We start from the raw sequence: 13,745 nt of genomic DNA, 5'->3' as shown, positions 1-13,745 counted from the left end.
AATTTAAAGTCATAGGGATCGCCCTGGGCTCCTTCCTGCAGCTGGAGCCCATCCTGGGGCTCTCAGCCGAGAGACCATGGACGGACGGACCCAGGCAGGGCCCCTTGAAGGGAGTTTCCCAGGAGGGCAGCATGTCCTCCACCAGCCCACCCGGAGCTTAACCGCAGGGGAAGAAGGAGGGCAGGTCACAGGGAAGCCGGGGACGGGGGACACAGTCCTGGAGGAAGGAACAGCATCTGTTCAGGAAGCAGCAACACCACAGTGACTGTGCTCTGAGATGCCAGCGCTCTCCCATGGCAGTCAGGGACAGTGGGTGCAGGTGGGCCGGGACTGAGGGCGGTGACGTTTGAACACGTGCCCGTTTCCTTAGAAGCCGCACGTGATCATACACATAAGTTGGGCAAGTTGTTGACAAGACAAAGACGGGATTCACATCAGAGCGACAATGCCTTGCAGATGACAGAGGCCACAGCCTCGCACCTGAGCCACCCCGTCCCGCTCCCCTTCCTGGCTGTGCTTTCTAAGGAAGACCACTTGCTGGAGAGCCGGGCCCTGCAACCCAGATGCCAGCTCACAGGCACCAAGTGTGCCCTGGCCCTGACGGTACCTGATCCACAGAAGGCAGTCCACAGGCTGAAGAAATCAGCGCATCCTGTATTCGGGACCACTGTCCACACGGGGGTCTGCTGTCGTCCGTAGCCCAGCGACTCAGGACCCTGGTGATCATGGCAATATAGTTCCTGGCTTCTGTGTGACTGCGCATGAGCCGAAGGGTGGACAGCTGCTTCAGGCTGGAATTATAGCTGAAGGCAATTGAGGCGTTACCAGGACGACTCCCACATGCTGGGGACCTCTCCAGCCTGCCTACCCAGACAGGGGTCCTTGTCATAGCTTCTTGGGGAGGTCAGGGCAGACAGAATGGCTCAGAGCAGAGATGGTCTGTACAAGAGAAACCCTAAAAGGACACAGTGAGGCAACACATCAGAATTGCAGAACACTCTTGACTGCGGCCTGAAGAGAACGACAGACATGCATCGTGGCGAACGTGGGGGCCTGGGTGCAGGGCTGGACAGACCGCAGCATGGCTGCCGCAGGATGAAGGTTTGCACACATCCTAACGGCAGAGCTGGAAAACAACACCCACAACCACAGCGCAGTGAGCACTCCACCGGAGGATCTGTCGTTACCCTGGACTACGCACCAAGGTAAGACGGTCTGTGCCCGGGACACAGAGAAACTCCAGTACGGAGATCAGTCCAGGGAACACATCACAGTAACAAATGGAGGGACCAAGACCACGTGATCCCCTCGATGGATCTAGCAAAGCACAGACAAAATCCACACCCTTTCGTGGTAAAAATACCCCAAATCTAGGAATGCGAGGAACTTCTTCGACCTGAAGACCCACATCATCAGGGAAGCTATGACTGAGATCACACTCAACGTTTGAGAACGCTCCCCTCCAAGATCCGAAGCAAGACCGGGATTTCCACACTTGCCACTTCTACTCACCATTGAACTGGGAGTCTAGTCAGTGTGGTTAAGCCAGAAATAAGAAGTTATCTAGATTGGAAAGGAAGGAGTAAAACTCTACTTCCAGATAGCATGCTCTTCTACATAGAAAACACCCAAAGAATGCACTCAAAAACTAAGAGAACAAATAATCGAGTTTAGCAGGGTTTAAACACAACTGTGTATCTCTACAGTAGCAATTAAAATCCAAAATAAGAAACAAAGAAAACAATTTGATTTACAATAGCATTAAAAAGAATGAAATGCTTGTCATTAAATGTCACAAAAACATTCAATACCTGTACTCTGGAAACTAGAAGATGTTGCTGAAAGAATGAAAATCTAAGTCAAGGGAAAACTTGGCTCAGACATCAGAAGGCTTCATATCTCAAAATGATGATATGCAAAATGATTCAAGGTAATCCCTATCAAAATCCCAGGTGGCTTTTTGCAGAAATGACAAATAATAACCAGGAGATCCCTAGTCACCAAAAAGTTTTTGAAAAAGAACAAGTTAGTGGATTCATACCTCCTAATCCCAGCACTCACTGTGAAGCCACAGCAGGTAGGACGGGGCAGCAGCGGCAGGAAAGGAGACAGAGATGAGTGGAGCGTTAGCTGAGACCCCACGGCATTTCTGGTCAATTGATTGTTGACCAAGGGTCTAAGACAATCTGATGGGGTAAGACTGACCTGTTCAACACACGGTGCTGGAAGGAGTGGGCACCTGTGTGTGGAAAAGTGAACCCGGAGCCTTACCTCACACCACACACACACAAGATAGCTCAAAGTGGATCACAAAGATCAGCCTAGGAGAGAAAACTGGAAATCTCCTAGAAGAAAAACACTGGAGTGAGTCCTACAGATACACCAAGGGCACCAGCAATAAAAGAGAAAAATTAGGAGTCTGAACCTCATCAAAATTAAACATTTTTATGTTTCTTTTTTAAAAAAATGTTTATTTGTTTTAAGGGGTGTGGGGCAGAGAGGGAAAGAGAGAAAGAAGGAGAGAGAGAATCTCAAGCAGGCTCCATGCTGCCAGCACAGAGCCTGGCACTGCGCCCAGTCACACAAACCATGAGATCATGACCTGGGCAGAGATCGACAGTCAGACCCTAACTCGACTGAGTCCCCTATTGCCCCAGCACTGTGCTCTGTAAATGGGTGAGCCAGAGAAGATGGGGCCCTGGGAGCCACCGTTTACTCCACCCCCGAGGAAACGCAGGCACGTGCTGGGGCCTGTGTGCAGCGTACTCACATGTCCTCATCCGGGCAGAGGCCCCTGTGGAGACGGGGCAGCACAGTCACGGCCACAGAGCATGGCTGCACCTGAGAGCCCATGCCATCTGTGATCTTGATGGACAGCACAACTAGAAGAGAACGTGGCAAAGGAGGGTCACTGCGGATGCCACCCCCCGCCCCGCCATGGACTGGGACTCTCCACTGGGCAGACCTTCATGTCAGCCATCACCAGGATGGTGACATCACCATAAACCATGCCAGAGTGAGGTGGGAGCATGGAGCGTGGTCACGCCGTCCTAAGGGGGGGCCCAGCGCTCCAACATGACACGCTCCACTACAGTACAGGACACTGAGCGCCAGAGAGCAGGAAACACGAGAGTCACAAGGGTGCAGAAGTGACAGCCACAGGCCACAGGAGCCACAGGAGGTCTACTCACTTCCACGCTCCCTGCACTCACTTGCCTGACCTACGGGCCACATGAGTCAGCAGCTCAAGGCCACCGGTGAATAGGACTGGTCCCACCTGGGAGCTCTGGACCAAGGGGGGAACTGGGGCCACAGGAAGCGCAGAAGACAAAAGCTACAGCCTCCAACAGAGATGAGGTATTGAGGCAAGATTTGAAGCAGCTCCTACGTGATGTACAGAGTCTGGAGAAAAGCAAAGAAGGAAGTCTGCCTGAAGTCATAGGTGTGGCGGGACATGCCTTCTCAAGGGCTTCAGGAACTCTATCCTGTGAAGCAAGCCCAGGGTTTGCGGTGCGGAGGATGCTCATCACGAAGGCCACGGGGAAATGGGGGAGCCCAGGGGATGAGCACCCATTTGGAGGAAACTTCCCAGGAGACAGAAGGTGCATACGATTTCTTTCTGGAGGAAGTGATGAGGCAGCCCCTGAAAACCACCTCCTGCCAGCAAGCACCATGACCCTCATGGCACGTGGCAGGTGCGCCCATCCCGGTGGGTCAGTGTCCGGCACACACGCCTTCGCTCGGAGTCACTGACCCACAGCCACGAGAAGGTGCACATGCATCTACCTGGGGGTCAGGGAGGCTTTCCCGAACAAGAACGCTTTCTGGCAGGGGTTCAGGGAGAAGCGAGGTTTGAGTAAACCGAGTTGACAAACTAGTTGCGGACCTCAGGCTGAAATAAACTCATGTGGGCAGATCAAAGAAATGTCTAGATCAGTGACTCTCAAACTTGCCTGCACGTCGGAATCATCCAGAAGGCTAAAAACCACACCTCGTCGGCCCCAGATATTGATGTGACAGAAGTGGGACCTGCATATGAGGCCACTTTCCTCAGTGGCAGGGTGTCTGATACACGCGGTGGAGCAGGCCGCACGGGCTGGCTGGGAACAGGGTAGCGGGCCAGCACAGGGGCGGGGAAGCCATCAGCCCCGTGAGGTCTTCTCGCTCTGAGTCGACACGGACTCAACTCTATCTCCCTTACCCCCACCTGTTCTTCATGGCGGGAGCCCCCAGATTTGGTTCTGCCTACAACCAGTGCAGAAATCACCAGACACCACACGTTTCATCAGTAAACAAGGGGCGGCTTGGTCTCAAATGTTTAATCCACACAAGATGCTCCCTGGCATTTTAGCGTCGACACTGGATTTCAGTTGTATTTTAAGACAGAAGAAGCTCATTATCTACAGTCTCGCCAGAGTTGCTAAAATGTAGGTGATCCACCTCTAAGAAGCATTAACCTTTTCAAGATGAATAGTAACAACTTATTTTCTAGATGCATAGTTTTAACATTTTGGAGTTTTTGGAAACGGGGATGGGGGGCGGAGGTTTAGAACAGTAAGCAAGCACAGCCAGCGACTTGCACCCACAGCCTGACTTACCATTATAGCCATCGGAGGGCTCGCCCGCGGGCAGTGCGAAGTAGTACTGGCTGTCTGTCCCTCGGTACAAAGTGTGTCTGGACCCGTTTCCTACCTGGTAACTGAACTCGTAATGAAAGTCCTAGGATCCATTCCAGAGAGAGCAAAAACAGGGTCTAGATGAACAACCGGAATCACGTCCCCAGGAAGTACACACCCCTGCCTCCCTCACCCCACCCGACAGTGCTGTTTACACACATGCCCGGGGCAGGTCCTAACTTCGGGTCACTGACACATGCACACGGGGTGACCTCCCACCTGCGGGGTACCTCTCCCGGAGCCAAGAGGACCCCACAAGATGGCTGAGCCTGTCACTCAGGGTCATGTGCTCTCCTGGCCTGGGGCCTCCCAAAGTCACAGAGGCACAGGTGGTCTGGTCCTCCTCGGGGTGAGGAGACACAGCAGACAGGAGATGAGGGCTCATGCAATTTGTCTTGGGGTCAGAACAGGGCATTTGGGAAAACAGAGAGAGGGGCAGGGCACGAAACACACTATAGAGAACACACTGATGGCCACCAGAGGGGAGGGGGGTAGGGGTGGGGGAACAGGTGATGGGGGTGAAGGGTGCACTTGTGATGAGCACTGGGTGTTGTATAGGAATGTTGAATCAGGGGCGCCTGGGTGGTTCAGTTAAGCACCTGACTCTTGATTTCAGCTCAGGTCATGATCCCACGGTTCACTGGTTTGAGCCCCACATCGGGCTCCGTGCTGACAGATCAGAGTCTGCTTGAAATCCTCTCTCCCTCTCTCTGTGTCCCTCCTTAGCTAATTCTCACTCTCTCTCTTGAAATAAGTAAACTTTAGAAGAATGCTGAATCACTATATTGTACAACTGTATCTCTGTACATTAACTATACTGTAATTAAAAGAGAAACTTATTTAAAAAAAAAAACCCAGGGCATTTTCCTGGGCCTTGAGGGAGGCCAGGATCCAACCTCCAGGGACAGGGGCCTTGGTTTCTGAGGGAAGGAGAAGGATCAGGGAAGGAATGGGTGGAGGGCAACGCCAAGACTCTGGTCCTGGACTCCAGGATTAAGGTCCCAAGGGCAGGCTCCCGCCCCCAGGCACCAGGGTTAATGTCCTGCAGGATCTCCCGGGAGAGCCGGCTCTGCCCCCAGCCTTCGGGACACACTCAGGCGGCCGCACGTACTGGTCTCCCGGACACACAGAAGATGCTGAAGATAGTGTGTGCCTCGAGGCCACGATGTGGCTGCACCTGACAGGCCACGTCCCGCGGAGCTGGCCTGAGCATCACATAGAGCTGAGCTCGTCCCAGGAGGCCGGGCTTGGAAGCTGTGGAGGAGAGCACGATGGGGAACTACAGCCACATGTCTACATGCTCCCAGTGTGACACCATGTGGCTGCTGCCTTGTGACACCGTGTGATCCCAGACAATGGCATTGGCGTCGTCAGGGAACTTGCTAGCGATTCAGATTTGGTCAGAGCCTGAGTGGGGGACCTGGTGGCAGAGGATTCCAATGTGTGGTGGAGGTGGGGACCCCTCCATGCAGTACCGGTCACATAAAGCGTCCACAGGCACTCACTGTGCAGGCAGCCACACCCCAGGCCTGGGGGGTTGAAAGGCGCACAAGGACCACATAGATGGAAATCAGTCTTGGGCACAGACACTAAAGGACACCTCAGCCTCACCCCTCAGTCTTCCGGAGGCCTCAGCCACAAATATGGTGAGTGTGGCTCACTTGAATTTAGCACTGAAACCATTTTATTAGGCTTCTGTTAACGGTATTCCTATGTAAATAGAGTTCAAATTCACCAGGGAAACACACACACCCTGATACACAAAACTATTGTTCTCCAAGCACTTAACACTTCCTTCTCCAGTTGCTACCAAGGGTGATCACTAATCATTCATCTGCCCAAGTTTGCTCCCATAACCTAATTTTGTGTGGTGTTTGTCCTTTCCATACCTGTTTCTTGAGCTACAACATAAGAGAGTGAGACGAGCGAACCATCATCGTAACAGCAGGTGCCACTGCAGAGGATCTCCTTACCCCCTTGCTGCTGGGTCACAGGGATCCTGGAAGTCAGCTCCAGGCCACCATCTGGCCTGCAGTGTGCGGGAGCCCTGGGGCCAGTGTGGCTGTTGGATGGCATGGTGACGTGAGCTGTGATGTGCTGGGCCCCTTACACAGAGGCAGAATCTCCCCCACTGGGAAGGAATGTGACTGACCTAGGAAAATGGCCCTAAGGCTTGTCCCTTGGACAAGTGTCAGCAGCAAAGGGAGGGCAGGCTGGCCAAAAGCTGGCTCTGTGGTATTTGTGAAAACGAAGGGAAATGTGGTCTCTCTTGTGCCAAACATGGGGACTTGGGGTTTAGTCTCTGAAGGGCCCACAGAAGGGGCAGGACAATGAAGTTTGCAATGATGTCAACAGAGACGGAAAGAAGGAGACTGAGGCTTGGGGACCCTGTCGCCCTACCAACGGGTCTCATGGGGAGGTCATCCTCGTGCTTCATGCCTCCCACCAACATGGACTGCTACACTGAAAATGCACCAGGGGTGTTCCTGAGCCCCAAAGTGTGAGCACCAACCCAAACCATCTGTAGCGTTAAGTTGTCAGATGCTCTGCACTTCTGCTATGGCACTAAAGACCTCTAGGGGGCGCCTGGGAGGCTCAGTAGGTTGAAGGTCCAACTCTTGGATCTCAGCTCAGGTCCTGATCTCACAGTTTGTGAGTTTGAGTCTTGCGTCGGGCTCTGTGCTGACAGCAGGAGCCTGCTTGGGATCTCTGCTCCTCCCCTACTCTCTCCCTCTCTCTCAAAATGAATAAACTTAAAAAAAAAAAAACCTCTAGAAATGTGGCAGAATGCCCAAAAATGACCCCAAAGGTAGATGTCAGGTCGAGTCACAGAAAGGCCAGAAGGGACATGGAGCAGGATGCAGGGTAAACTCATCGCGCATTCAATGAACAGCTTCCACAGAACAATAGAAATACCACCTCGCTGGGTTTTGAACATGTGAAGTTACCAACCAGTTTTCAGGGACAGAACCAGCTCATGCAATTGTCTCGGACAAAATAAAATCAATACACATGTAGTTTTGTGGGTTTAAGGCAAATGCCTCAGCCATTACTGTGACCGAAACACACACTTGATCCCTTAAGGATCAGAAACACACAAGGAAGTAACAATGAGCAGGGAGGGACTGTGGGGACCGAGGGAGGGTCAGGTCACTCGGGACACGAGCTCAGGAGACTCAGAAGTGGCTGCAATTTCCAGAAAAAACATGACTGTGATGAAACCCCTCATCGTCCCCCGCATCAGCCAACAGCATCACGTACCCACAGTGGCCTGCAGAACGTAGGTCTTCCCAGGGCTCAGGGAGAATGGCTTTATCGTCACAGTCCGTCCCGTGATACCTGTAGAGAAGGGGCCGCATGGAAGCTGTCACGGGAGGGCTTGGAAGGCAGGGGAATGGGCAGACCCCTGCACCTCCACATGCAGAGGAGAGGCAGGCTCCTCATTGCAGTGCCCCCAGATGCTCACTGCAGGCCCTCCAAGGGAGCTGAAATCTGCCCTCAGGCCACCATGCCTGACAGCAGCGCCCCTCAGTGGGGGTCCTGGGGTGGGCCTGGGGTCACACTAGGCTCAGAGGAAGAGCCAACGCTGACAAGAGCTCAGTCTGTACAGGTAGTGGTAGGGCTGCTCTCCTAGTTCACACATTTAGTCTGTCCCTGGTGGGTGCTTAAGGCATTTCAAAGCGGGGGCGCCTGGGGACACAGCTGGCTGAGCATCCGACTCTTGATTCCTCTCCAGTCATCAGCTCTTAGTTTGTGAGATCGAGCCCCACTAGGGGCCCTGTGCTGACAAGCCTGGAGCCTGCTTGAGATTTACTCTCTCCCTCTCTGCCCCTCCCCTGCTTGTGCGCGTGCACTCTCTCTCTCTAAATAGATAAATAAATATTTACAAAAGAAGATATTTCAAAGCGATTTTACATCTTGCGGGACCCAGTGAAGTGTTTCTGGAACCTGGGTGTGACTGCTGCCCCCTGGTGACACAATTTTGGCCCTGGCAGGCAGAGGCTGACTCTGAAGGCCTGAGGGATCCAAAATGCAGGCTGGCAGTCTCAACAGGGAACCATGGCAGTGGGGGTGGGGTGGGGGTGGGGCAGAGGCAGCCATGGGACAACAGTGGGAGGACGTGGCCCCAGGCGTCCCATGAGAGACTGAGAACCAGCACTGAGCAGAGGCGGCGTCAACACAGAGCAGGACCACTGAGCCCACTTGGTGAAGTGACTATCCTCTCCTTGGAGGTCACGGCCTCCGCCTGGCAGGCTCCTCCCTGTCTCCAGATGGGCCTCTGAAATGCCAGGAGCCCCAGGTCTGCCCGTATATGCAGTCCCCGCCTGCCGACCCCAGAGGGACACACACACAAGGAGAAAAGGCGCGATGACCCCAGCGACTTTTCCACGGAAAGGAAATGGGGCAAAAGAAAGCCTTCTGGACCAGCTGCAAGTCCCCGTGTGCGCAGACGCTGTCCCTACCGGAGGCGGTGTAGCCGTGGAAGAGCGTGCGGCTCACGAGGGACTTGTGCCAGTCAACCATGAGAGGCGGCCTGGCAGCAGCCGCAGGGGGCAAGGGGCCCAGCAGGTTGTCCCCGTCAGCACTGGGACTCGGACCCGATCCGGGCAGGCTGGTGTCGGTCCCTGGGAAGACAAGCCAATCTGGTAAAGGAGAGGCTGAAACGACGCCTCGCCGCGCATCCTCCGTGAATTTGTGGGTTTGTGCTATGACGGCACATCCGGTCCCTCCCTCCTGCTTCCGGCGCCCAGTAAACTCTGTGCTCACTACACCGAGTGGGGGACTGGGTCCGGCCTCTAACCAAAGCGAAGGGTCCCCTCCTCCCGGAGCTCCCCCAGCAGGTCAGAGCACAGGACACTGTCCACAAGCCCACCCGACTGCTGCGAGGCCCCGGTGGTGAGACGGTGAGGGCCTCGGGGGGGGGGGGGGGCGGAGGGAGGAAGGGGTGAGGGGGCCTCGGGAAGGGGCTGTCTTAGAGCCCTAGACAGTTGTTTGGGAGGCCCTGGGTAAAGGGACCACAAACAGGGACCCAGGAAACACTTTCGGAAGGTTGGCCATGGGGCTGGAGTGGGTGAGAAAGGCAAAGCAGGGAAAGGAGGTGGAGAAGGTTCCAGGGCCCTCTGATGAGTGGCCTAGCGTGTGGCTGGAAGACACTGAGGACTGGTGAGGAGACGGGGTGCTGGGCTGTAGCCCTGAGAGGTCTCTGGCTGTGTCACATGTTGAATGATGGCAGGCGGCAGGGATGGAGGCAGAGAGCAAGGGCTCCCACATGGCCGAGGCCCCTGGCAGTGGGGAGACACAGCAGTTGGGTATGGTGGTGGTGACAAGATGCAGTGGTGGGACCTGGCAGTGGCGGTGGTACACGGTGGTGGCCGGACGAGGCGGAGGGAGCACTGACTGGAGACTCCGATTGAGTCATTCAGAAGGATACAGTGACTGTTTCTTCAACCAGTGTTATTTATTAGGCACCTACTGTTAGCAGGCAGGGAGCCCCTTAAACTGCTTAGAAAGCAGGAGGGGGCCACAGAGAAGCCAACAGAAACCACAGACAGTGTACCGCAAAAGTCAGAGAAAACACAGAGCAGATTCAATGAACACTTAAATCCTCCATGTCCGTCAAACTGTTCCGTCCTCAGACACGTCGTCCACTGACCTTCCAGGTGTCCTGCCCACAGATATGTCATACTGACTGTCCCGCTTTTCTGTCCTCAGACACGTGGTCCAATGACTGCCCAGATGTCCTATCCTGCCCACAGACACACTGTCCACAGACAGCCTGGCCTGACCAGAGACCAGTCTTCCACTGACGGCGTTCTCTCCATCTGCGAACGCACTCTCAGTGTGCCGGTGTCCCTGACGCTGGGATGGTCTGGCACATGGGCTTGCACTAGCCAGGGAAGCCTCCCTGATGAGCTAGAGCAGGACACGCAGGCACAGCCCTAAGCACCCAGTGCACCTGCTTCAGGCACGGTGAGAAGGGGCGGGGTGATACAGGTAAGAAGCCGGGAACGACCAGAGGAAGAGGACAGAAGCGACCAGAGAGGAGGAGGCGTGCCAAGATGACAAGTGGGGAAGGGCATGAAGGGAGGTGTTTTCAGCAGATGACCCTGGGGATCGAGGTGTGGGAGGGGGCTGGGGCTTCCTGGGGGTTTCGGAAGCACAGGGAGCCCGAAGAGAAGTAGGTGAGCTAGAAATAATGATTTGGGCAGCCGTGCAGAGGAACCCGGGCTTTCCCTTTCGTCTCTGGGAGCTCTCGGTGCTCGAGACGCCTCGGGACGGAGGGGCGGGTCTCCATTTCAAGGTTGGACCCAGGGGACACAGGACCCGAGGAGCTCCCAGGTGGGGGGACAGGCACAGACTCACAGTCAGCGGGCTGTCTCCCTCTGGACGGCCCTGCCTCTTGAATGTTGCTGTAATAGGCTTCAAAATCTACATGAGAGGAGGAAACCGTAAATGTCATTTAACGCCACAGGCTCCCCTGAAAGTAGTACCCACCCTCCTGACGGAGCACACGCACCATGCCGTGTGTTTCTGAAGTCCATACCCAGTCCTGTGGGCGCCACCGCATCACCACCATAGTGGAGGAGACAATGGAGGCCAGGCCCAGCCCAAATGTGAAGGGACCACAGCACTTACCAGAGGGGGAAGGGGATGGGCCCTGGGTCGGTGAACTCCCCCCACCGGGGCTGGGTCCTGGGGAGCCCCGGTCCTGGGGAGTCACTCCTGGGGCTGCAGCATCACCCATGGTGGGAACCCGGTGCCAGCCGACCATGGGCCCAAAGGAGGGTTTCCCTGTGACTGAAAGGCCGGGCTGGCCCCAGGTCTGTGGCGATGGCTCCCGTGAGGACGGTACTCCTGCTGCGTGGGGCTCTGGCCAGCTCGGCTCCGTGGATGGTGGGCTGGACTCTGGTGGCCTCGAAGCGGCCCCCAGTCCGGCAGAGCCCAGCAGCCCCACTGTCCTACAGAAGGGAGCTTGAACAAACGCATGACAGTATCAGAACCCTGGAGCAGAAAAGCTACGTGGTCCAAGGTCTAGGGATCACCTCACATGCTGTATCAGACCTGCCGCAGTCCTGAAAAGGACACGTACGAGAAAGGTAGTGGATAGCGGTTTTCACCATGAGGCAGGCAGGCCACCCCTGGGAAGCAGGGCAGCGGCTTGTCCCTGTGTCCCCCCTGGGGCCCCGCCTGTCACAGGTCCTCCACATGTGTTTGAGACAATGTGAGCACGGGGGACTGTCTCCTGCCCCTCGCTCACCTGTCAGCGTGTCGGGTCACAGTTCTAACAATCTCTGGAATAATTTATGACAAAGGATGGACAGCAAACAAAAATTTCTGAGGATGTGAAAGATGACACGTCACCGTGACCAGCTTTCGCTTGCTGCCGTGACACAGCGAGATCCTGTGACCACAAGGACAACAGACAATCCCTGGCTTTGCCGCCAGATGAACCACCGGGGTCTGTACCCCAGGTTCCTCTGGTAAGTTCCCCACAGGCTTTGCCTCGGAAACGCTTAGCTGCCGCGGGAGTGTGGGAACGGCTCCCCATGAAGAGGTGCACACTGCCCACGTCTCCGTGTCCCTCCAGCTGGGAGGGCAGCTGGGCTCTGAGCTCGGTGTATGGAAGCCGTGTGCGGCCCCGCCGAACGCATCCAAAAGAACGAAGTGTGGGTGCCTGAGGGCTTGTCACAAGCTTCTGTCCTGGGAGCAGCCACACACAGCTCGGAAGGAAAAGCCCTTCTATTTGCCATTTGCCACGATCTCTCTGATCACTTATACCACCGGTGGGAACCCATGTCCCTCCTGCTTAAACCCAGCGACTGCTGCACTTGCAGGCCACCTCCCACCACAGGGCTGGCATGTTCTCCCAGTATCCAACGTACCCTCGCCACCTCTCTGGCAGCACGTGGACCCACCTTACCCACCCAAGAAAGCTGGGTTTTGGAGAAGCCCCTCTATGCATGGAAAGCAGAGCTGGGGTGAGGTCTGGCCCCAGGGATGGCGGGAGCTGGGAGGGACAGTTCAGTCCTGCCCCCAGTCAGCAGGCTGTGAGGCCCTGCATCCTTCCCTGGTCAGTGGTCTGTGAGGCCCTGTATCCCTCCCCGGTCATCGGGCTGTGATCTCCACGTCCCACCCTGGTCAGCAGTCTGTTATCCCCGAGTCCTGCCATTGTCAGCGGGCTGTGAAGGCCCATGTCCTACCCCGGTCAGTGGTCTGTGATCACTGCATCCCACCCCGTCAGCAGGCAGCGATCCTCACATACCGCCCCCGTCAGCAGGCTGTTATCCCCATGTCCTGTCTTTGCCAGTGGATTGTGATCCCCGTGTCCCACCCCAGTCAGTGGGCTGTGAGGACCCACATCCTGCCACAGTCGGTGGGCTGTGATCCCTGTGTCCCACCCCCATCAGCAGGCTGTGATATCCGCGTCCCACCCCTGTCAGGGGGCTGTGATCCCTGCATCCTGCCGTGGTTAACAAACGGAGGGACGGTGACCTCACCTTCCATGCTAGTCCCTTCTGTTGCGTTGACTAGGAAGAGGTCCCAGGAGTAGGAGAGCCCAGACACCTTGCCACAGCCTTCGCACTCAGCCTGAAGACAGAGTTCTTCGTTCCAGTTGACAAAGATGTCTCTAAAGTTGACCCAGGAAATGTGAACGAATCTGTGACATGCAAAGCAAGTTGGAGGTTTCAGAGAAAGGACCGGGTTCTTCTGTGGCCGGGTTCAGTGGTGTTAAAGCGGGAGCCCATGGGCCAAACCCGCACCCAGCAGTACCCAGCAGGACCTCATGATGTGGGCTTGGTCCCCAGAGGCAAATGCACTGAGCTCAGAGAAGGTGTGTGACACCTCCAGGTCACAGAGCTCGGGGCAGAGCCAGGACAGCACCCTGGCCCCTCAGCCCCGAGCCTGGTCCCAGCCACTCTCTCCACGGAAGTCCTGTCCAGCGTCCTGAGCCTCAGCTGGACACCCCCAGGGGCCGAGTACATTCTGCGTTCTCAACCGGCCATGGGTGCTCAAGGGGAACGCTGCATATACGCGTCTCGGCCTCACTCCCTATGGTCTGCTGAGACC

At 55.8% G+C, this 13,745-nt stretch overlaps 1 protein-coding gene across 1 annotated transcript in view; it reads right to left on the bottom strand.

The window, feature by feature from the left end:
- PKD1L1 (polycystin 1 like 1, transient receptor potential channel interacting) overlaps window positions 1-13,745 on the bottom strand; it is a 94,697-nt gene that overhangs the window by 41,058 nt on the left and 39,894 nt on the right. The window contains 9 exon segments of the mRNA XM_029919144.1: window positions 608-803; window positions 2,771-2,882; window positions 4,599-4,719; window positions 5,788-5,930; window positions 7,938-8,015; window positions 9,140-9,301; window positions 11,040-11,105; window positions 11,313-11,648; window positions 13,175-13,335. Coding sequence (XP_029775004.1) covers window positions 608-803; window positions 2,771-2,882; window positions 4,599-4,719; window positions 5,788-5,930; window positions 7,938-8,015; window positions 9,140-9,301; window positions 11,040-11,105; window positions 11,313-11,648; window positions 13,175-13,335 — 1,375 coding nt within the window.

The sequence above is a fragment of the Suricata suricatta genome, chromosome 2, assembly GCF_006229205.1.
Source record: "Suricata suricatta isolate VVHF042 chromosome 2, meerkat_22Aug2017_6uvM2_HiC, whole genome shotgun sequence".
In the NCBI taxonomy this organism is placed as follows: domain Eukaryota; kingdom Metazoa; phylum Chordata; class Mammalia; order Carnivora; family Herpestidae; genus Suricata; species Suricata suricatta.
Note: the sequence above shows the minus strand (reverse complement) of the source record. Positions and strands in the feature narration are given on the sequence as shown.